Here is a 23879-nt window from a genome sequence, read left to right on the forward strand (position 1 = left end):
CATTTGTTGCCCTCATCATTCTCAAAATATGTGCTCTCCACTTAAGCCCTTGGTATCAGCTCCTCATTCCCTCCTCCCTTCCCCCTCCCTCATGAACCCTTGATAATTTATTATTTTGTCATATCTTACACTTTCCGACATCTACCTTCACCCACTTGTCTGTTGTCCATCCCCCAGGGTGGGAGTTATATGTAGATCCTTGTAATCGGTTCCCCCTTTCTCCCCCACCTTCCTTCCACCCTCCCAGTATTGCCACTCTCACCACTGGTCCTGAGGGGTTCATCTGCCCTGGATTCCCTGTGTTTCCAGTTCCTATCTGTACCAGTATACATCCTCTAGTCTAGCCAGACTTGCAAGGTAGAATTGGGATCATGATAATGGTGCAGAGGAAGCATTTAAGAACTAGAGGAACGTTGTATGTTTCATTGTTGCTACACTGCACACTGACTGGTTCATCTCCTCCTTGCGACCCTTCTGTAAGGGGGTGTCTCATTACCTAAAGATGGGCTTTGGGTCTCCACTCCGTACTCCCTCTCATTCACAATGATATGATTTTTTATTCTTTGATGCCTGCTAACTGATCTCTTCAACACCTTGTGGTTACACTGGCTGGTGTGCTTCTTCCATGTATGCTTTGTTGTTTCTGAGGTAGATGGCCACTTGTCTACCTTCAAGCCTTTAAGGCACACAGGTGATCTATCTTTTGGTAGCCGGCCACCATGAGCTTTCTTCAACACATTTGCTTATGTGATCGTGTTGGGAAGGTGAGCATCATGGAATGCCAATTTAAAGAACAGAGTGTTTCTTGCATTGAGGAAGTACTTGAGTGGAGGTCCAATGTCCACGTATATCTATTTCCCCATCATTGTATATAAATAAATTTACATATGCACATGCCTGTATTTAGACCTCTACAAATGCCCTTTGCCTCCTAGTTCTTTCTTCTCTTCCTTTTACTGTCATATTCAGCCTTCATTTGGGGTTCAGTAATTTGTCTCGGTTACATTGACCTCGCTGAATCCCTACCAGGCCTATCACACCCTCTAGGACCATGACTATTTGTTTTGTCCATCTTCTTTTAATGATTCCCGATTATTCAATATTTTGCCCATAAATCTTTCAAGATTGCATCTCGAGAATTGAATTTTTCTTGAGTTCATGCAGTCGAAGGTATGCTGAAAAATTTTTTGGTTTTTCTACTTGAAGGTCTTTGCATATTGCACTGTATTATGATAATTTTTCTTCTTGAACTGCCCTTTGAAATTTTCCATGCAGTTCTTTTATTTCTTTTCTTTCATGTACATTAGCAACTCTACAACTAAAAGCAAGTTTCAGAATCTCAAATGACATCCAACTGTTATTTCTTTTTTCTCTCCCTTTAGTGACCTTCGCACTTGCTTCATGAATGATCATCTTAATGTTTTTCCACAAGCTATCGAGTCCTCTCTCATTAGTGTTCAGTGTGTCAAATCTGTTATTGAGATGTTTTCAACATTCAGGTAGGATAGACTCAAACTTGTATTTGGGCTCTCCCAGACGTGTTTTCATATTCTTCAGCTTCAACGCGAAGTTACATATGAGCCGTTGATGGCCTGTTCCGCAGTCAGTCTCTGCTGTGGTTTTAGCTGTGGGCATTGAGCTTCTCCATTGTCTCTTTCAATAGATGTAGTCAGTTTGACTACTGTGCATTCAATCTGGAGACGTCCATGTACATACTCGACGTTTTTGTTGTTGAACAAAGGTATCTGTGATGAAGAAATCATCGGTATTACAAAATTCTACATTTGATCTTCAGCTTCATTTCTTTCACCAAGACCACATTTCCCAACTATCGTTCCTTCACCTTTATTTCCAACTCTTGCATTTCAATCACCTATGATAACCCTGCCTCTTTACTGCATGTTTGATCAATTTCATACAAAAGACATGGGAAGAACCCTTCCATTTCTTCATCACTAGCTTTCATGGTTGATGCATAAATTTGAATAATAATTGCATTGATTGGTTTCCTTGAATTCTGATAGATGTAATCCTATCACAGACAGTGGTGTACTTCAAGATGGATATTAAAATGTCCTTGTCCATGTATGCAGTGCAATTGCTTCTGATTTTGTCATGTCAAGCATAGTTTATGAGACATATGATTTTCTATTGAAATTCACCAATTACCAGTCCATTTCAGTTCACTCACACCAATATATCAATAATTATGCGTTCTTTCCAATTTTCCTAGATTCCTACTTTGTCTATTCCAGAGTCTGCTAATTGTAGATTGGTGTAGCTGTTTTTTCTCATCTTGAATTCTGTACCATCAGAAAATGAAGACCCCAAAGGCTCCATGCCTACTAGTTTCACTCCATTTTAATACCATGGTTTATCAGTTCTACTGGAATATGTCCACCACTTGGCTGCCAGTTTGTCGTAGTGTGGTGGCTAGTCATGTTGCTTTGACGCATGCAGAAAGCTAGGTCGTTGGAATTGTAAATGCCAGCACAGTCACCAACATGAGCAGGGTTTAACGGAGCTCCAGATTAAGAACAGCCTATGAAGAAGGAATCGGTTGTCTACTTTAGAAGTAGCCTCTGAAGACCTTCTGCATAGCAAGGGAACATTAGGAGGTACTGGAAGCCTACTGAATGTAAGCAGAATATTGTTGGAAATAGTGCCAGAAAATGGATTCCTTGGATTAGAAGACACTTGAAATGTGACAGAGGAGAAACTGCTTTCTCAGATACTGTCACTACTTCTACCGCTTGTCTGTCAGTGTGGCATGCAATGGTGGCTTTCTTGTGCTGTGGAGCTGGCAGCTATGCACTGGCATTTCAGATACCAGCAGGGTCACCACAAATGAACAGGTTTCAGTAGAGCTTCCAGACTAAGAACTGATCACCAAGAAGGAATTCAAACTATATAGAATACATTGTTTTAGTCTGGGTTGACTAAAAAAAAAATTCATGGAGACACTCATATGTATATAAGGGAGAGGTTTATATACAAGAGGAATTGAAGATTGAGAAAGCATCCCAACCCAGTCCAAATCCTTAAGTCCGATACTAGCCCATATGTCCAATACCAATCTATAAAGTTCTCTTCAGACTCATGAAACACATGCAATGATGCTGAATGCAAGACAATCGCAGGCCATTGGGTAAAATGTCTTTGGATCCAGTGGCACTGTAATCATCTCAGCAATGGCAGGGTTCTCCACATGGCTTCTCCGGCTTCAGAGGTCTGGTTGCATCAGGGTAGGTCCATGTGGCTTCTCCAATTTAGGGCACTAGCATAGTTCCATGTGTCTTGTCAGCTGCAATGCCTCCAAGGGAGTGGCAGAGAGAGAGAGAGAGGTGTCTCCCGCCTCCAAAGAGGAAGTTCCAGATTTCCCAGAATTCTCGGGAGAAGGCCATGCCCCCACAGAAGTTTCACTGTCTCCAGAATGACAGCCTAGACTCCACCTCTATACTCTTACTCCTTAAAGTGACACCAGATTAGACATAAATGTATAGAAAGCAAAGTTTCTTAAGGGTTACTAGCCATGGGAAAGAAAAGTATGCTAAAAAGTACAGAGAAAGTAAAAACGGTCAATATAATTTAAAAAATCTATTTATACTGAATAATGTCATATATATAAAATGCATGAGAGTTTGCAATGATGTCAGCATTTAGATATAAAAAGGGAGATTATCTGTGAAAGGAGCAACTGGGATGATATACAAGGAAGCAAATTTAATGTAGTTTTGTATCTTATTTACACATTGTTAACATTTATTATACCGTATATATTCGTGTATAAGCCGAGTTTTTCAGCACAGTTTAGTACAGTTTTCATGGCAAACTTAGGTGCCTCGGTTGATATTCAGGTCAGCTTATATTTGAGTATATTTAGTACATAATTTAGTACTTTACACATACCAGAATTTATTTCGTTAGTTGACAAGAGATAATCAAATTAGTGTTATAATATAATCCATATTTTGTCAATGGATTGGTGAAATGTTTTCACCATCTGGACACTTTGATCAGTTTTTTTAAAATTATGTTGTAATTTCTCATTTAAAATCTAAGATTAAATTAATATTCAACCTCCATAGAAAGAGGGAAATATAGGCATATGTTTAAGAACCTAGGAAAAGATAATAAGAATCAGTAGAACAGATATTAAGAAGAGTACAATCCCAAACTTATCCATTATAACAATAAACAAATATATTAATTGATTCTGCCAACATGAACTATTGATTGATTATATCCATTTAGATACACAGGCAATCAATACTTGATGTTGATACAATAAAATAGTAAGATTACAATAAAAAATAAAACATGTATTCCGTGAATTTTTAACTGAGTAGATATTGTGAAATAAGCAGACTCATAGAAGTTTATTATGATTGTAATTAGGATAATTATTTTCCATACTGGATTTTTTTGCACTATGATTCCTATTGTGAAACACTATTTGGCTGATATCATGTGCAGCCACTGACATATACACATAGCTCTATGTAATTGGAGGTATCCATGTGTGTATAATATGATCTTTCCCATTGACTTGGATTCCTTGAGATGAAAAGCTAAACAACTGAAACTAGGGCAAAAAATATGCAATTATCTATCTCTGATAGCATACTGGGAATTTGGTTTTCTTTTCTGGGCAAAGCAGAGCTGAGAAAAACTGGGGTCACGGCTCATGAGAATAAACGGGCTGACAGAAGGGTAGGAGGCAGCAGCTAGAGAAGCTGTGTGCACTACCCACAAACTGGGATGAATAAAAGAGGCTAAAACAACTTGAAAGATGATGGAGAGGGTGTAGAAAGACACAAAGGTGCTCACCAGGACAAGGATGGTTTCGGTGGCTCTGGTCTCAGGGGAGGATCTGGGGGAATCTTTGTTCCTGTGAATGTCTTTGACCCGCTGCTTGTGTCTGTGCAGGATGAAAACCATGGAGCCGCTGGCCCAGAACATGAGTGTCAATGACACAGCATCGGGGAAAGACAACAGTGCTGAATACAGATCATCTCCAGTGCTGTCATGGCGAACAGAAGAGCAGTATCCAAAATTTTTTCTGTCTGCGATAGTTTTATTGTCCCAATTGCTACTTATATAGACAGGGAAAATTATATTTACCAGCATGTGCAGAATCCAACACAGGAATATCGAAAGGCCCAAATATTTGGGAGCTTTCACCTTGATGTCTGCCCACCTGGTGTTGCTGGGGCTGATGGTGATGGCCTGGAACATGCTTAAGAGACAGGTGCTGCCAATGGACACACCCCTGCCCACTCGGTGAAAATAGAAAAGACTTTTGCATCCGAAATCGTTGAGGAAATTTTTCCACCCAAAAGCTGCCATAGTCTGGGGGATTCCTCTAGAAAGATTGACCATGGAGTTGGCTACAGCCAGGTGCCTGAGAATCAAGTCTGTGGACCTTGACCTGCATCCAGTGAAGTAAAGGAAGATAAGATAGTAAAGAAGAGAGAAATTTCCCAGAAGCCCAAGTGTAGTCTGCAATAAGAGAATCATTCCAAACAGCAAATCACCGGTGTTCATTCTCTCAGATCCAATGACTAATGTTTGTCTTCTGAGCCTGAGTGTCCTACATGAGATGATGAGAGATAAGACATACATATCAAAGCAACAGAAATCCTCTTTCTACACAGACTTAATTAATTCCCACCTAGATACATTGATTAAATGTTTCCATTTTAACAGTTCTACGGCATTTCATCCACATATATATTTTAATAGTTAGTTCATATCAAGTAGAGTTGCACAATCTTTTCCACAATCAATTTTTAAAATATATTATTCTTTCTCCCACCTGTTCCTCTCCCATGTCACCCCAGAACTGTTGGCTCCATTACTTTCTCCTCAAATTGTTCATCCTGCCTGTCTTATATGGATAGACACGAGAAAAAGAAAGAAAGAAGTCTTTAAATAGGGAGTGGGGAGCCAACAAATGCAGAGACAAGAGAACAATAAGTGATCAAAACTTGATGGCAAGGAAGGTGTAGAATGCCTGGTGGGGTTTGATGTAATGTAGCCAATAGAAAGTACTGAGAAGAGAATGAAGGTCAAACATGATGTGGGACAGGAGGTAAATAAAGAAAAGCAGAGGAAAGAATTAGGAGACAAAAGACTTTGCAGAAGTATAAATACAGGAGATGCACACAAAACATTAGGGATATAGGTTAAGATATTTATGGTTTATTGTGTCAACCTCATCAATAAACACACATGGAATTAATTCAAGGGTAGAAAGATAAATGACTAGGTGAGCTTCACCTTTCTAGTTCTCGGGTCCTTGCTCTCTGATGGTCGAACCAGGGTGCAGCTGCCTTAGCCAGTTCCCTGATTCAGCTGGCAAGGCTCACTTCCCACGAGACATCCCTGAGGCGAAGCCACATGAACCTACCCTGATGCAGCCCTAGGTGTTGGGGAAGCTGCATGGAGACCCCTGCCAGTGCTGAGATGCTTCCATGCTCAGTGATTTGGCTTTCCTCCTGCAGTCGGGTCATTGCATGTGTTTTGAGATGGACTTTGTAGATCGGTGTCAGATTATGGGCTAATGTTGGACTTATGGGCTTGGACAGCACTGTGTTGGGATGCTTTCTTAATGTACACATACTCTTTGTATAAAACTCTCTCTTATGCACATATGAGTTTCTATGGATTTGTTCTCTAGTCTACCCAGACTGACACATACGTCTATGTACACATATTTAAATATTGATTATTAAGATAGCAGATGGGCATTAGGTCTCTACTTAAGTACTCCCTCAATGCAGGAACACTTTGTTCCAATAAGCTGGTGCTTTGTGATGCTCACCTTCTGAACACCATTGCTGAAGTCAAAATGGATGCATAAGCAAATGTGATGAAGACAGCTGGTAGTGTCTGGCTATTAAAAGATATACCATCTTGGATCTTAAAGGATTGAAGTTAAACAAGCAGACATCTAGCAGTGAAGCAACAAAGCCCACATAGAAGAAGCACGCCAGCCTGTGTGACCATGAGCTGTCAACAGGATTAGGTATCAGACATCAGAAGAGCCAAAACAAACAAATATATTGATGCCAACAATGGGGATCAGAATGGTGACCCAAAGTCTATCTGTAGACAATTGGACATTCCTTCACAGAAGGGTCACAGGGAAGGAATGAGTCAGCCAAGGTGCAGTGTAGCACAGATGGAACACACAACATTCCACTAGTTATTTTTTTATTAAATCATTTTATGGGGGGCTCATACAATTCTTATCACAATCCATACATACATCCATTATGTCAAGAACATATGTACGTTTGTTGCCATCATCATTCTTAAAACATTTGCCTTCTACTTCAGTCCTTAATATCTGCTGCACATTTCCCCCCTCCCTCCCCACTGCCCCCTACCTCATGAACCCTTCATAATTCATAAATTATTATTTTTTCATATATTACACTGACCAATGTCTCCCCCCACTTTCTTCTCTGCTGTCCCTCCCCCAGGAAGGAGGCTATATGTAGATTCTTGTAATCAGTTCCCCCTTTCTGCCCCACATTCTCTTCACCCTCCAGGCATCGCCACTCTCACCACTGGTCCTGGAGGAGTCATCTGTCCTGGATTCCCTGTGTTTCCAGTTGCTATCTGTGCCTATGTACATCCTCTGGTCTAGCCAGATTTGTAAGATAGGATTTGGATCATGATAGTGGGGGGGAGGAAGCATTTCAGAACTAGAGGAAAGTTATATGTTTTATAATTGCTACCCTGCAGCCTGATTGCTTCATCTCGTCCCCACAACTCTTCCGTAAGGGGTGTCCAGTTGACTACCAATGGGCTTTGAGTCTCCACTCTGCACTCACACACATTTTCAATGATATGATTTTTTGTTCCTTGATGCTTGATACCTGATCCCTTTGACAGCTTGTGGTCACACAGGCTGGTTTGTTTCTTCCACGTGGGCTTTGTTGCTTCTGAGCTAGATGGCAATTTGTTTATCTTTGAGCTTTTAAGACCGCACATGCTATATCTTTTGATAGCTGGGCACTATCAGCTTTCTTCACCACATTTGTTCATGCACACGTTTGTCTTCATTATAGGTTAAGTACTAAGGCAGCAGATGGACATTGGGCCTCCACTCAAGCACTTACTCAATGCAAGAACACTTTGTTCTATTAAATTGGCATTCCAGGATACACACCTTCCCGACACGATCACTGAAGCAAAATATGTGCATAAGCAAATGTGGTGAAGAAAGCTGACGGTGCCCGGCTATCAAAGATATAGCATCTGGGGTCTTAAAGGCTTAAAGATAAACAAGCGGCCATCTAGCTGAGAAATATCAAAGCCCACACATGGAAGAAACACACCAGCCCATCTGACTACAAGTTGCAGAAGGGACAAATTATCAGACACGAAAGAACTAAAAATCATGTCAATGGGTTCCCACCTCCCTCATTCCTCTAGTTCTTTAATGCTTCCTCCTCCCCACTATCGTGACCCCAGTTCTACCTTACAAATCCGGCTAGACCAGAGCATGTATACTAGTACAGATAAGAGCTCTCAACACATGGAATTCAGGACAAATGAACCCCCAGGAGCAGTAATGAGAGTAGTGATACCATGAGGGTAGCGGGAAGGTGGGAAAAGAAGGGGGAGAAAAGACTGACCGACTGCAATGACAACATATAACCACCACCCCTGAGGAAGACCAACAGAAACATGGCTAAAGGGAGACAGCAGATGGTGTAAGACATGAAAATAATAATAATTTATAATTCATCAGGAACTTAAAAAGGAGGGAATGTTGGGGAGGGAGGGCAAAAAAAGAAGCTAATACCAAGGGCTCAAGAAAAAAAAGAAAATATTCTGAAAACATGCTGATGGAAACGTATGTACAAATATGTTTGATACAATTGATGTATGGATTATTGTAAGAGTCCCCAATAAAATGATTTCTTGTAAATATATATTATTAGTCTTTGTACACACTGTTATTCAGGGGTTTTTTTGCGGGGGAGCAAAAATATACACAATAAAACATTCTTTAATTCAACAACTTCTTCATGTATAATTCAGTGGCATTGATTATACTCTTCATATTGTACAACCATTAGTGATGTCCCTCTCCAAATGGTTCCACCACCATTAAAAGTAAACTCAATGTCTCCTTGGCAACAACTCTCCCTCCTTCAACCATGGTAACTATAGGTCTAGTAGGGATTTTCCCCAGCACTTGTCTTCATACAATATTCACATGTCATATGGTTTCATAGTTAAGTTACTTTATAAAAGAGTTGTATTCACAGTCAGTTTTAATACTCACTCCCTCAATGCCCATTTGTTCATTGCTCCTTAGTTACCCTCCCCATCTCTTTAAAAAAAAAACATTTTATTAGGGGCTCATACAACTCTTATCACAATCCATACATACATATACATCAATTGTATAAAGCACATTTGTACATTCTTTGCCCTGATCATTTTCTTTTCTTTTTTTACATTTTATTAGGGACTCATACAACTCTTATCACAATCCATACATATACTTACATCAATTGTATAAAGCACATCCATACATTCCCTGCCCCAATCATTCTCAAAGCATTTGCTCTCCACTTAAGCCCTTTGCATCAGGTCCTCGTTTTTTCCCCCTCCCTCCCCGCTCCCCCCTCCCTCATGTGCCCTTGATAATTTATACATCGTTATTTTGTCATATCTTCCCCTATCCGGAGTCTCCCTTCCCCCCCTTCTCTGCCATCCCTCTCCCAGGGAGGAGGTCATATGTGGGTCCTTGTAATCAGTTCCCCCTTTCCAACCCACTCACCCTACACTCTCCCAGCATTGCCCCTCACACCCTTGGTCCTGAAGGTATCATCCACCCTGGATTCCCTGTGCCTCTAGCCCTCATATGTACCAGTGTACAACCTCTGCCCTATCCAGCCCTGCAAAGTAGAATTCGGATCATGGTAGTTGGGGGGAGGAAGCATCCAGGATCTGGGGGAAAGCTGTGTTCTTCATCGGTACTACCTCGCACCCTGACTGACCCATCTCCTCTCCTAAACCCCTCTATGAGGGGATCTCCAGTGGCTGACACTTGGGCCTTGGGTCTCCACTCTGCTCATTCAATATGGTATATACATATACACATACATATATTCTTTTTTTTTTACATGATGCCTTATACCTGGTCCCTTGGGCACCTCATGATCGCACTGGCTGGTGTGCTTCTTCCATGTGGGCTTTTTTGCTTCTGAGCTAGATGGCTGCTTATTCACCTTCAAGCCTTTAGGACCCCAGACACTATCTCTTTTGATAGCCGGGCACCATCCGCTTTCTTCGCCACATTTGCTTATGCACCCATTTGTCTTCAGCGATCCTATCATGGAGGTGTGAAGCCAATGATATGGTGATTTTTTGTTCTTTGATGCCTGATAACTGATCCCTTTGGGACCACTCGATCACCCAGGCTGGTGTGTTCTTCCATGTGGGCTTTGTTGCTTCTGAGCTAGATGGCCGCTTGTTTATCTTCAAGCCTTTAAGACCCCAGTCACTATCTCTTTTGATAGCCGGGCACCATCAGCTTTCTTCACCACATTTACTTGTTCACCCACTTTGGCTTCAGCAGTTGTGTCGGGAGAGTGAGCATCATAGAGTGCCAATTTAATAAACGAAAGTATTCATGCATTGAGGGAGTGCTTGAGTAGAGGCCCAAGGTCCTTCAGCCACCTTAATATTAAACCTATAAATGTAGACACTTAGATCTATTTCCACAGCCTCATATATATGTTTGCATGTACATGTCTTTGTCTAGACCTCCATAAATGCCCCTTGACTCCCAGCTCCTTCCTCCATCTCCCTTGACTTTCCTCCTGCCCCACTACCATGCTCCTTCCCCACCTGGGCTACAGCTATACCTCTTCTCTATGCAACCTTACCCTTGATTGTTCTCCATCAGGCCTGCCACTCCCCCCTCACTACCATTTTGGATCCCATGTTGTTCCCTTGTCCTTGTGTTTATTAACACCACTTCCTTCCCCTCCTTCCCCTCCCCCACCCGGAACTGTCTGTCTCCCCGGAACTGTCTGTCCCATTGTTTTTCCTCCAGATAGTTCATCCAGCCTGTCCTTTTCAGACAGACCTGTGGAGACACTAACATGCACGAAAACAAGACAGAGGAAAACAAAGCAACAGTATACAACCAGACAACAAAACAACAAAAACAAACCATTGACAAAGAACAAAACAAAACACTTCACAAAACAAAGGCTTGCAGTTCGTTCAAGGATTGTTTGCTGGCCCTTAGGAGCATTTTCCAGTCCAGTCTGTTGGGGCACCACGCCCTGGCCCCAAAGTCCACTTTCAGCATTCCCTGGGGACCTTGCCACTCAATTCCCTTGCTGTTCCACTGCACTCCCCCAGTGCTTTGCCTCGGTGTTGTGGGATCAGGTCAGGTGCAATTCCCACACTGTGTCTCCAGTCCTGTCCCCTGTATCGCCCTTAGTCACTGAGGGGCATCATGTCTCATAGTAGGGCCAGCCTCCCCATCTCTTTTCCCCATAAATCATTGCACCAGTTACTGTCTCTATGAATTGACTCCTTTTGTGCTTCATAAATAGGATACGTAGTAGGAACAATTAAAAAAATAAGCCGAAAGAAGGAAAAATAAGAAGACAAAGTTAAAAATAATATATGAGACAAAACAGCCCAAACTTATTTAAAAGGCCAGAGAACAAAGATAATAATAATAATTTATCACCTATATAACATGATAATAAGGGTTCCTGTGGGGGAAGGGAGGGTGAGATGTTACACATGAGAGCTGCTATCAAGGAGTTCAAGAAAAATGAGAATATTTTAAAACTGATGTTGGCAGTGATTGTATAATCATGCATGATCTACTAATTATGAATTGTTACACACCTATAAGAGCTGCCAATAAAATAATTTAAAACAAACAAGAGAATAAATTTCTGTATTAGAAAAATTGAGATCTATTTGAGCCTAGAGCAAATACAGGTTGGATCAAGAGAGAGATCCTCTGAGCAAGTGTCATATGAAACCATGGTTCTGGCACCAAAATGGTTTATAATAATCTCTGTCTGGTATTCCAGCTGTTGGAGTTCCTCATCTGTGGCCAGAGGCATCTCCAGAGGATTAATCTGACTACCCACTAATCTGACTGCACATGGATTGGGGTTCTCACTCAGTGCTTACAATATAAGCTCCGGTATTTTCCATTCACCATATTTGGATTTTGTTATCATCATCTTTGGATCTCACAGGCTGCTGTGCTTCCTCCGCGCGGTCTTAGTTCACACCCAACGTAGATGATTTCTTGTATGCATACAAGCCTTTGAGACCCCAGACGCTCATCCAATTGATGACTGGGCATCATCTGCAAGATTTTCTCTCATTAAGAGGTTTCCAGGTACTGGGTGCACCAACTCTACAGTGCCCTCATTGTGCAGGCATTTCTGCTAGGAAGGCTGTGCCTTAGAAACGTCTTCACCCTGCAGTCTTCTCCGAGGCAGCAGTACTACAAGATACACATGCACCCTCATAATGAAAAGGGACGTCTAAGCAGAGATTTGTATAGTCATATGCAGGTCAGAAGGTGTTGGGGATTAAGCCTGACTCGGCTAGTAGCAAAGACAGTGCATCATCTGCTGGGCTCTAGTAACCATGTGTGTGAAAAAATGGCCAGGAAACAGAGGCATCTGACCTTCTCTCCTTCAAAGGGGAAGTACCAATTCAAGGCTAATTCTTCTCAGGTGTGAACCATACAGACCACCACTCTCTAAATATGATTTGTTTGTTTGGTGTATTCGGACTTCAACAGTCCTTCCCACAGCTCTGTATGATTCTCTGTTGGGTTTGAGAATTCCTTGTAATGGCCATGCAGTCCTCACAGGCCAGATCACAGATATGGGGTTGATTGTGGAAGTAAAAGTGGACAACCAGCATGAACCAGCAAGCACATAGGCATCATCTCTCTTCTCGGCAACACAGTTTTCCTTGGTCATGTAGGACTCCTATCTGTCACTGCAGAGTCTCCTCTCAGGTCCCTACTGCACGCTCTCCTCTCAGCCCTCAGCTGTGGGTCTGGCCACAGAATTGCCCAGATAAGTGTAATAAAATGTTTATCTTGGCCAATGTGTGATAGAGGCCCAATGGCCTGCTACCAAACCTGAAGACACACAGCACACTGGCCCTGTGGAACTAACTTTCTAGTTAGACCATTAAGTCCACTGTAACTATATCACTTGAGTTTTTTTTTTGCTGCTGCTGCTAGATTCTGTCCTAACTGAGACTGCTTCTCAAGATCTGTGGAGTTCTATGGCCCTCTCCCACCTGGCCATCAGAAGGTCACAGGGCAGACCCCAGGTAAAATACAGGTGCACTCACTGGTTCCTATTCTTCTTGGATGGCAGCGTGGATTGTGCCAACCTCTAGTATTGGCTCCCTTTACCTACTAGGAAAACTAACCCAAGCCCTCTATGCTTCCAGACAAGTCATTTGCGTTGCCACCATCACAAATGCCCCTTATTCGCATCAGTAGCAGGTTATCTGATACTTTGGGTGCACCACTGGCAGTTGCTTTACAAAGTCCCATCTAACTCGTGTGGGAGTACAAGTGACGAGTCACAGGCTCTGGTAAGCAAAGGCATGTAAAGTATTCCATCTCACTGCACCAACCTAGTTAGTTGTGCCTGTCAAGTGATTTGATTGGATATTTTATTTTGCATTACCATGGCACCATGTCATTTTAACTTTCACTTGTGATTTTACAATGTTAGTAGTAACAAGTGTCCAATGAGGTTTGAAAAATATTCCACTGACCCACATGGATTATTAATTCAGCTTTAGAGTATTTAATGAAATATGTGCTGAATGATTGCAGTAGAATAGTATTGAAAACTCCCCAAACACTATTGAGCAGATTGGTTTTCATGAATTCAATACAGGCTCAATATTAGGATGGGGTCAGAATGACACATTTGCTTTTATACCAGGCATGAAACACAGTGAAATCTAGCACAGGAATGACTGAAGTGTCCCATATTGTGCCCTAAACTACAAGACTAGAAAAACTAATCGGTGATAGAAACTACTGGTGGAGACAATTTCTACTGTCATTCTACACATTCATCAATTAATTATTACTTAAGCAAAGTATTCATAAAGAGATGAGAAGGGTGAAAGACATCCACATAAACGACATGTGGGAGACACTCTCTGTAAGGAATGGCATTTTCTGCATTTGGTAATTTGGAAAGCTTGATTTTTAGTTTGACTTCAGAATATATTTCAACGACAGAAACTAGCACAAGATCCTTTGAGCTTGAGAGCTCCTGTATGAAACCCATTATTATCAAGTTATGTTCCGACAATGCTGCTTCCTTAACCTCAATAGGGAAAATAATCTTCCCACAATGACAGGACACGGAGGTACATGAGAGACACCATTTTCCTGTCCATTAATACATCATGCACTGGAATTGGGGAAACATTTATATTCTAGCAGCAGCCAATCCTACGTGCTATTTCGGCACCGTGTTCAAGGATTCCTATGGATCCATGCTGCTCCGCATCACAAGGATGGAGGAGCCACAAGCACACCTCGAGTTCCCTGACACTTCTTAGGATTTCTGCAGAGTACTCTCAACAGCACATTGATTCAGTCGCACACTCCTGAAAGACCTTTAAATTGGATTTCTTCCAACACTACAGGATCGAGCACCCAAAACGACGATTCTTAAGAAACACCCTATAGCCATTTTGGAATTGAGGCAGAGTTCATGGTCCTGCCTTTGTTGCCACTTATTTCCTCATGAGGATAAAAATTCTATTTTTCTATTAAATCAAATCCATTTGGAACCCAGATTTCCATCGATCAGATCATTGACCCTATCCAGATATTCATACTTCCTTAACACACTTTGCATCTCAGAATGAAACAGAAATCACTCACCCAATTTCCTTTTGCTACAGGGACAGTCAGGCCAGTGTGAGCGTCATGACATCCAGGTGAAGTGTCTGCGGGAAGCAGCTAGATGTTGAAGATCAGGTATTTGATCCTGCTTTGTCTCTTCCCCACGGAACAGAAATTATCATTTCACCTTCGGTGTCACTGACAGTGCAGGCTTGGGGAGCTGAGAACCTGTCTGGACAATGTTTCCCCAGTTGATAATTCCCTAAGTAAATTAAAAGTTTCTAGTAAGCATCTCCAAAGAGGGCATGGAAGTGCTTTGAGGGATTCTTCCACTCCAGGATCCCGAAGGTCTCCATCCATAAAGTTTCCTCACCTTAAGCCCATGAACTACACCATTATCTAAGGTATAAAAGAAAGATTTAATCAGAAAACCCTAAGAAGGAGCTTGAAGGAGATACAGGTAGAATCAAAACATGTAGCCTTTGACGGGAGAAATCACTGCACTCCTTCACACAAACAAGTCAATGCCAAGGAACGTGGGCATTTGTGAGAAACTTTCCGTTGCCATTACTGACCCTCCAGCAGTGCTGAGAGGCTTGGACGGAGCAAGACCCACAGAAAGAGACTTTCTTCAAATAAGAGTCAGGGTCCGATGGTTGGACAGGCAGACTCTGTAATTGCTTCCTGAATCAGGTACGGACTCCTGGTGGCAGTCTGTGGCTACAATTACTTGAAAACGTAGATGAAACGTTTGGGGATTATGAAAATGAGAATGAGGCAAACGGTCTCACAGAAGATAAAGAAAGGGTTTATGGCATGGTCAAGAATTTGCATTAAAATATTAAATAACATGTATACAGGTAATGATGATCACATATTCTAAATACTACATATACCAGTTGTTATGTCATGCTATGAGCTATGATATTAGACAGTATAGTACCTTACATTTTATTAGGTGACTCTGTGATAGTAAGTAAAGAAGTAACGCTGCTAGGATTCCAGGCCACACATACACAGGTTTATTGAACACAAATGCACTTACACATGGCTGCTGGCAGGTTGGCTCAGGAACACTCTTGCTCCATCCTGTGAAGATTCTTCCCAAAACAGCCCCTGAACCCAGTGGCTTCTGAACAGATCTGTCAGGCCAGCGAAACTCAAGGCCGAGAGTCCCATTGAAAAGGTTATGGTGACTGTTCTGTGGTTTTCAGAAGGGTCACATGGACAGATGTCCTCAGAGACACAGGACAATCACAAGGACATGTTAGGGGAAGGTTTTAGGAGAATCAGAAAGGCAGTGGTTAGGGACATTACCATGAAAATTCTCCTTTTCAACCACGAAAAGGCACCGGCACCTCCTTCCTGCAAATCCAAGGATGACGCCGGGAATTTCATTGGCAAATCTGACCACATCAACCCTCCAATCACTCCCCTCGGCCTTCTGTTTGTTCCCAAGCCTCACAGACATTGTAAAGTCAGACTACTTGAGACCCGAAGGCTGAGGAAAGCACCATTTCCACATAGGAGAAAGGGAAGTGTACAGCACTCTTCTGGGAAGGCTTACAGAGATGCATCCACTGTCTTCAGAAGTCATAACCCCAGGTGAAGAATACGTTAAAAACATAGCCTCACATTTTAATATTGCTGTTGAGTAAAGGTTTCTATGATTTTGTAGACATACGTTTGACTTAACTTCTTATATGATGTTGCGTTCTATGATAACATATTGCATTATGCTGCCAATGGACTATATTAAAATAATATAGTTCATATCTATATTAGGACTCCTTGATGTTGTCATTGCCACGCACTGTGCAGGTAACCTACATAAGTCAGTTGGAACCCACCCAGAGACTTCTTATGAGAAAAGGCCTGTCAATCTTCCTTCATTAAAGATTACAGCCTAGGATGCTTATGAAGTGGTTATGAGATAAGATCTACTTGAACACAAAAAATGGGATATAATGTTATTGCATAAAACATGTTAATATGATTACATATCCCATAGACTATGATGTGTCCTAGATATGAGTGTAGCATCAACACAAATATATTTCATACATTTGGAAAACACAGAAACAAAACAAAAGGTTTTTAAAAACACTAGAATCTACATAAATACACATTACCCCATTTTGTAGAGATCCAAACTCAATCAAATTCATTCACTCAATTCTGAACCACAGTGATCCTATGAGGACTTGAAAGACTAAATCTGCGTAGAAGCAGACAGCCTGTCGTTAGCAGCCCAGCACATAAGCCCTTATAGAACTGCTAGGACAAATCCCTATACACATAGTATTGAGGAATAATTCACATACAGGACAACTCCCTAGTTCCAAATGGACACTAGGACGAATTTTCCTATACTGTGTGCTATTTTGCAAAGAGCTACAATGAACATTGGTCAACACGTGACAGTTTCACTCACTGCTCTTGATGCTTTCCGGTCTAAATCTCAGACTGGGGTCATTGAGCCATAGGAGGGGGCTCCAAAATACCCACGGGAAGATTCCATTCTCTATCATTCCAATTTCCATGACCATTTTGAAAGAATCAAAAACGGTAATCCTAAGGAACCCTGGTGACAGAACAACTGAACCCTTGGCTGTCACTCTAAAGCTTGGTGCAAACTCACCAGGCATCCCCTCCTGAATGTGATGCAAGGAAAGTAAGGAGCAAAAATCAGAGTCAGAATAAAAACTCATCTGACTGGTCACCTAGAGACTGGTGGAAAGCCCCTCCCCAATTCATTATGGCCCTTTGTCTGCCTTATGGTCTGGAAATGAACTCACCCTCATGGCTCCATTTTAGCCACACAGCTAGAAGGGTAACCACAGCAATAGTGCGGGATCCACAGTGTGTATAAGCTACCATATGTGACCCACGATGGGTCTTCAGACAGATTAGGAGGGAAGGTGGACCAAGAACAGGAAACGCAAGGAGGAGGTAGGATGGGCAATGTTCCATTGGGCATGGATTGCAATCAACGAGAGGCAACACAATGTGTCTGAATCATTGAATGGAGAACAGCTGGGCTGCGCTGGAAACCTTCCCCCCAGTTCACAATTAAAACTTTACAACAAGAGGAAACCACCCAGGCAACTCCTGCCAAGGCTTAATCAGACAGGAAACAAGCAGCCAGGGGTTCACAGGTGCCAGGTGCCTCATTACAGCCTCCATCAAACTCCCCTCTCACGGCTGCACACTCTTCATTCCCTCTGACAGAGTCGAAGTTTCCTCATCCCCAGACTTTCCACCTGTCACCTGATGTAATGTTGCTCTCTCTGGTGCCTTCTCCCAGAGGAGAAGCTGTTTATCCAGCCTGTCCCATGATGATGGAATCATTGGTCCTAATTACACAGGTGCTAGGGGAGATGTACATGTATCCACCTTCTACATCCAGGGTCCCCAAGAGGGTCATTAGAGGTCTTGTAATGAGTCCCTGAGAGCGCGGCTCCATTTCTGCCAGGTGAGATGCTCTATTGGCATAAAAAGTTAACTTTGAACATCTGCACACATGATTAGTTAATTGCCTGTCTCGAGCGTGGCTGCTTGATTCAATATGTATTACTAGCCTTTCTACTACCTGTTTCTGTTGCACGAAAACTATGTGTGAACATAGTGATATTATATCATATTTTAAAATAGATTTCACAGTAATATATAATAGTTATTGCACATGATATATACTGTTATATACATTACAATTATTATATAACCTCCTCAGATGTTTTTTTCTTGTTGTCTTGGATTTTAGCCTATTTCTGGGGAAATTTGTGGTGCTGATCCAGACAGTTGTATGGATAGACCACATCAGTGCTAGTTTCTTTAGTATATGTCCAGCTATTAAGTTAACTACCTCAATAATTTATCATTTAATTTTAAATGCAAGAACCGTTCAGATCCTGAAATTACAGGATACGATAAGCAATGCTAAGACATATTTGCAAAAGAATTAGCATGAAGACACTTTAAAGGGAAGCTGCATATGGACCCTGGTGGCTGGTTGGGTTCTCAATGAGCTGCCAGTAATCATGACAGTGGATTGAATCCGCCAGCCACCCTGAGGCCTTTAAAAGAGGTAAAGGTTTGGAAACCCAAAGAAGCAGTTCATTTCTGTCTATAGGGTCACAACAAATTAGAATTGATTACATGGCAGAGGGTTTTCTTTCCGGTGTCAGAGGCCGTGCAATATATCCAGAGACGACATGTTGGAGACAGAAAAGCCAGAACACAGTTGAAGAAGAGTAGACTTGATTAGTCAATTGCCTACCTTGGGCTGGCTGATTTGGATTCAATATGTATTTATAAGTATTTCTACTATAGGTTTCTGTTTCATGGAAACTGTGTGTATATATAAACCCAAATATAATATTATGCTTACAAATAGATTATACAATAATATAAGTAATAATTATTGCACATGATTCACATTTTTACTGTTGGTTAGTATACAGCTCCCCCTCAAAATGTTTTTCTTGTTTTCTTGGGTGGTAGCCCTGTTCTGAGATAATTTGGAGCGCTCATCCAGAAATTTACATTGAATAGAAGACATCTGGTAAAGTTTCTTACCTATATCATCAGCTATTAAGCCATTCCAACATAATAAGTTTTCATCTTACATTTAAATACGAGAAGGATTCAGACCCAAAATTACAGGATATAATTTTTAAAAGGGTAAGAAATATTTGCAAAAGAATTTGGTAGTAAGGGACTTCCGAGGGTAGCTGTCTGTGAACCCACGATGGCTGCTCGGTTTCTCATTGAGTTGCCAATCATCAGGCCAGTGGTTGGAGCCCACCAGTCAGCCTGCAGACTTGAAAAGGCTTACAAGTTTGGAAACCCAAAGGAGCAGCGACTCTCTGTCCTGTAGGGCTACTGTGAGGGACACAGGCCTCGATGGCAGCGGGTTTTTCTTTTAGGTACCAGAGGCTGTGCAATGTATCCAGAGAGTACAAGCTGGAGATGGCAAAGGCAAAACACAGCTGACGAAGAGTAGAAAATAAAAATCCAAAATGCACGTAACATGGAGGATGTGAGGGAAATGTAGTGTTGAAAATGGAAGACTTCATAGTGATTTTCATAAATAGCTGGCATATCTTGCCAGTGACAGAGCAGGGGCCTCTGCTCTGTTTGCTAAGGGAATTAACAGCAGACCTTGTAAAATAAGTTATGAATAAAGGACTTTGTGGGAATTGGCTTGGAAAACACCTTCACCTTGAAGCCAGCCTAGTGACGAAGGATAGTACTCAGAGATACTCCTGAAACATGCTGAGAAGTGCAATCCACCACACCACCAGGGCTTCCACTGTAGCTAGAGTTAGGTGACATTGAATATCTGTTTTTTAAAACATTTTATTAGGGGCTCATACAACTCTTATCACAATCCATACATATACATACATCAATTGTATAAAGCACATCCGTACATTCTTTGCCCTAATCATTTTCAAAGCATTTGCTCTCCACTTAAGCCCTTTGCATCAGGTCCTCTTTTTTCCCCTCCCGAATATCTTACTTTTTGTTACACTTTAGGACCCATGTTTAATTTGTTCTGGTTTTTATTATTTGTTTTCTTTGGCATTGGGGTTGTCAGCTTTTATTTTGTTGTCATTTGGGGAGCTTTCGTTTGTATGCTTTTCTCTGAAGGAAATCCATGACAGGTCAATCTATAGCAACAGTATTTAGATTAGTAATTCTTTAGTGTTATGGTAAGGGGATTAGGGGAGAGTTCACACTAGAGAAAGGCATTTAAGTGCAATGAATGTGGGAAAACCTTGAGCCGCAAACCCATCCTTGCTTAGCACCAGCTGATGGACACTGGAGAAATGGCCTATGAGTGTGGGATATGGGGAATGTTTTGGGTTTTTAAAAACATTTTATAAGGGGCTCATACAACTCCTATCACAATCCATACATATATCTATTGTGTAAAGCATATCTGTACATTCTTTGCCCTCATCATTTTAAAAGCATTTGCTCTCCTCTTAAGCCATTTGCATCAGGTCCTTTTTTCCCCCCTTCCCTCCCCCACTCCCCACTCCTTTATGAGCCCTTGATAATTTATAAATTATTATTTTGACATATCTTGCCCTGTCCAATGTCTCCCTTCCCACATTTTTCTTTTGTCCAACCCCAGGGAGGAGGTAACATGTATCTCCTCGTAATCGGTTCCCTCTTTCCAAACCACTCACACTCTGCCCTCCCAGTATCACCACTCACTCCCCTGGTCCTGAAGCGATCATCTGGCCTGGATTGGGGGAAATGTTTTTAATCTAAGTTCCATCCTCATTTTTCACCAGACAGCCCACACAGAGCCAGACCTTACAAGTTCTGCAAGTGTGGCAAAGTCTACAGCCACAAACCCACCCTTGCTCAGCATGAAAGTGCCTGTACTGGAGAGATGTCTTATGAGTGCAGAGAATGTGGAAAATACTTTGGTCCTAAATACGGACTCATTGAACATTGCAGTGCTCACACTGGGCAAGGCCTTATGAGTGCATTGTGTGTGGGAAGTTCTTTAGCCAAAGCTCTGACCTCCTTGCCCAACAGAGAGTTCACAATGGTGAAAAGCCTTATGTGTGCAATGAGTGCGAAGACACTTTTAGCCACAAATATTATCACAGATTCACATTGGAGAAACACCATTTAAGTACAGTGAATGTGGGAAAGCCTTCAGGCAAAGGCCTTCCCCCATCCGGCACTGCATGGGTCACACTGGAGAAAGGCATTAGAAGTACAGGGATTGTCCCTTGCTTAACATCATGGCTGATGCAGTCGAGAAGCTCTGAGAAGAGTTATTGAGTAGTAACCACCAGCCTGATGCAAAGTTCATACACTTGCACACCCACTCTCAGGAGGGGCTCGTGAGTGCCAAGTGTGTGGAACTCTTCTCTCTAGAGCAGCAGGGCACTTTCAATCTGCCTGTCTTTTCCTAAAATTATGTCACTGCCAGTGCTGTGGAAGAAAGCCGTCTACCCACTGGGGAGGTACCACATCGTCCACAGTACACCCACCTGCTCTGAAAGGCAGATCTCTGCTCTTCTTCCGACCCTAGAGGAAAGTATAAGAATGTCAGCCCTTTCGTTCCTACTCGCAGACACATGTAAACATGGGCGTGATGAGATTTCAGCAGATACGTCCAGTGCCCAGGGATTGGCTGCCTGGTGCTTTGCTTTTTCAACAAATGCCTTCATTTTCACACTCCCTTTGCTCTGGGTGGTTCTGTTTGCCCGGTGGGCGGGGCTAAGGACATCGCTGGTTCTGTCAGCGCAGAGGGTGCTTCTTGAAGGCTCTGACTTCGTATGTCCCTTAAGTGATCACATGCTGGCAGGAAACAGATATCAGTCCCATGGGAGCCTAGTTTGCTATGCTGACTAAGCAACCCCAGGAAAAGGACTATCTTCTAAACTGTGCATCAGGATTACTGTGTGACTGAGGTTACTCTGGGCACTGTTCATCTCTTGTGACAGCCTCTGGGTGTCTAGGATCAACATGAATCGTATCCCTTGGTACCAAGGATTGTTTCTTACTCCCACGCCCTCTTGAGAACTTCACACGTCATTTACATTTATTAAGCCTTGCTTTATGCCTCAGAATATGGACCATTTAGTAAGTTCTCCATGTTTGATTGAAACAAATATGATTTACGTCTTGTTGGTGGAATGGAGGATAATATTTTCCTATATTTTCTGTGTCCTCGATGCTGTAGTTTCCTTGTTCTATCACGGAATTAGAATGAATTGGTGATGGCTACAGGTATAAAAACGGATTTGCATATTTTTTGTGCAGATGTATGAGTTACGGCTTCATATGTTTTACAGCCATTCATCAGGTAAAGGACCATTTGCCACTGATACGTCTTTGGAATCCTGGTGGGACAAAGGTTAAATGTTCACTGAAAGGATGGGACTCTAACACCACCCAGCTGGTCCCCTAGAGAAAGACATAGCGGTGTGCTCATCTACAGGTATCCCCTAGAAAACCCACTGCGGGAGGTCTACTGGGTCATGTCCTATTGCTTTAAATTGAAAATTGACTAGAAAATACGAAACAACCGCATTGTTATATCTACGGTATCAGTTGAACTCATTAAAAATGACCTCCTTTTGAGGCAAAGTGCATACAGAGAAGCCTAAATACAGACATGTACATATGTAAATATATTTATGATTATGGGGGCAATAGATTTATATGCATATATTTATAGGTTCAGTAGTAGGGTAGCAGATGGACATTGGGCCTCCTCATGCATAATCCCCCAATAAATACAATAGCACCTCGCCCTGCTAAACAGTCATTGCAGGATACCAATCTTCCCGACATGATCACTGAAGACAAACGTGTGTGTAAGCAAACGTGGTGAAGAAAGCTGATGGTGCCCGGCTATCAAAAAGATATAGCATCTGGGGTCTTAAAGGCTTGAAGGCAAATAAGCGGCCATCTAGCTCAGAAGCAACAAATCCCACAGAGAAGAAGCACACGGCCTAAGCGAATACAAGGTGTTGAATGGACCATGTAGCAGACACAAAGGAACAAAAACAATCATTGTGTGATCACTTTCCTCACATAATCAATGAAGACGAAAGTGTGCATAAGCAAGTGTGGTGAAGGCTGATGGTGCCCAGGTACTGAGAGATATAGCATCTGGGGACTTAAAGTCTTGAAAGCAAACAAGCGGCCATCTAGCCCAGAAGCAACCAAGCCCACACAGAAGCAGCACACCAACATAGGTGACCATGAAGGGCAGAGGAGACCAGGTCTCCAACAACAAACTTGGGGTGGTAGTGAGACTCACATCACCATGAAAGAGGGGGAGTGCATGATGGGGACCCAATGCCCATCTGTAGGCAGCTGGACACCCCTTCCAGAGGGGTAGTGTGGAGGAGATGGGCCACTCAGGGTTCAGTGTAGCAACAATGAAACTCAAAACCTTCCTCTAGTTCCTGAACGCTTC

The 23879-nt window shown here is 42.2% G+C and overlaps 1 protein-coding gene across 1 annotated transcript; it reads right to left on the minus strand.

Moving 5' to 3' along the window:
• Positions 1-4605: 4605 nt before the first annotated feature.
• On the minus strand, positions 4606-5624 carry LOC142432563 (vomeronasal type-1 receptor 4-like). Its single transcript, XM_075537789.1, has one exon. The coding sequence runs from the start codon at positions 5545-5547 to the stop codon at positions 4606-4608; it is 942 nt and encodes a 313-aa protein (XP_075393904.1). The 5' UTR covers positions 5548-5624.
• Positions 5625-23879: the final 18255 nt, after the last annotated feature.

This window comes from Tenrec ecaudatus, chromosome 18 (genome assembly GCF_050624435.1).
Source record: "Tenrec ecaudatus isolate mTenEca1 chromosome 18, mTenEca1.hap1, whole genome shotgun sequence".
NCBI lineage: Eukaryota > Metazoa > Chordata > Mammalia > Afrosoricida > Tenrecidae > Tenrec > Tenrec ecaudatus.

Coding starts and splice junctions, on each gene's coding strand:
- LOC142432563 (XM_075537789.1), bottom strand. CDS start 5,547: ATGAACACCGGTGATTTGCTGTTTGGAATGATTCTCTTATTGCAGACT.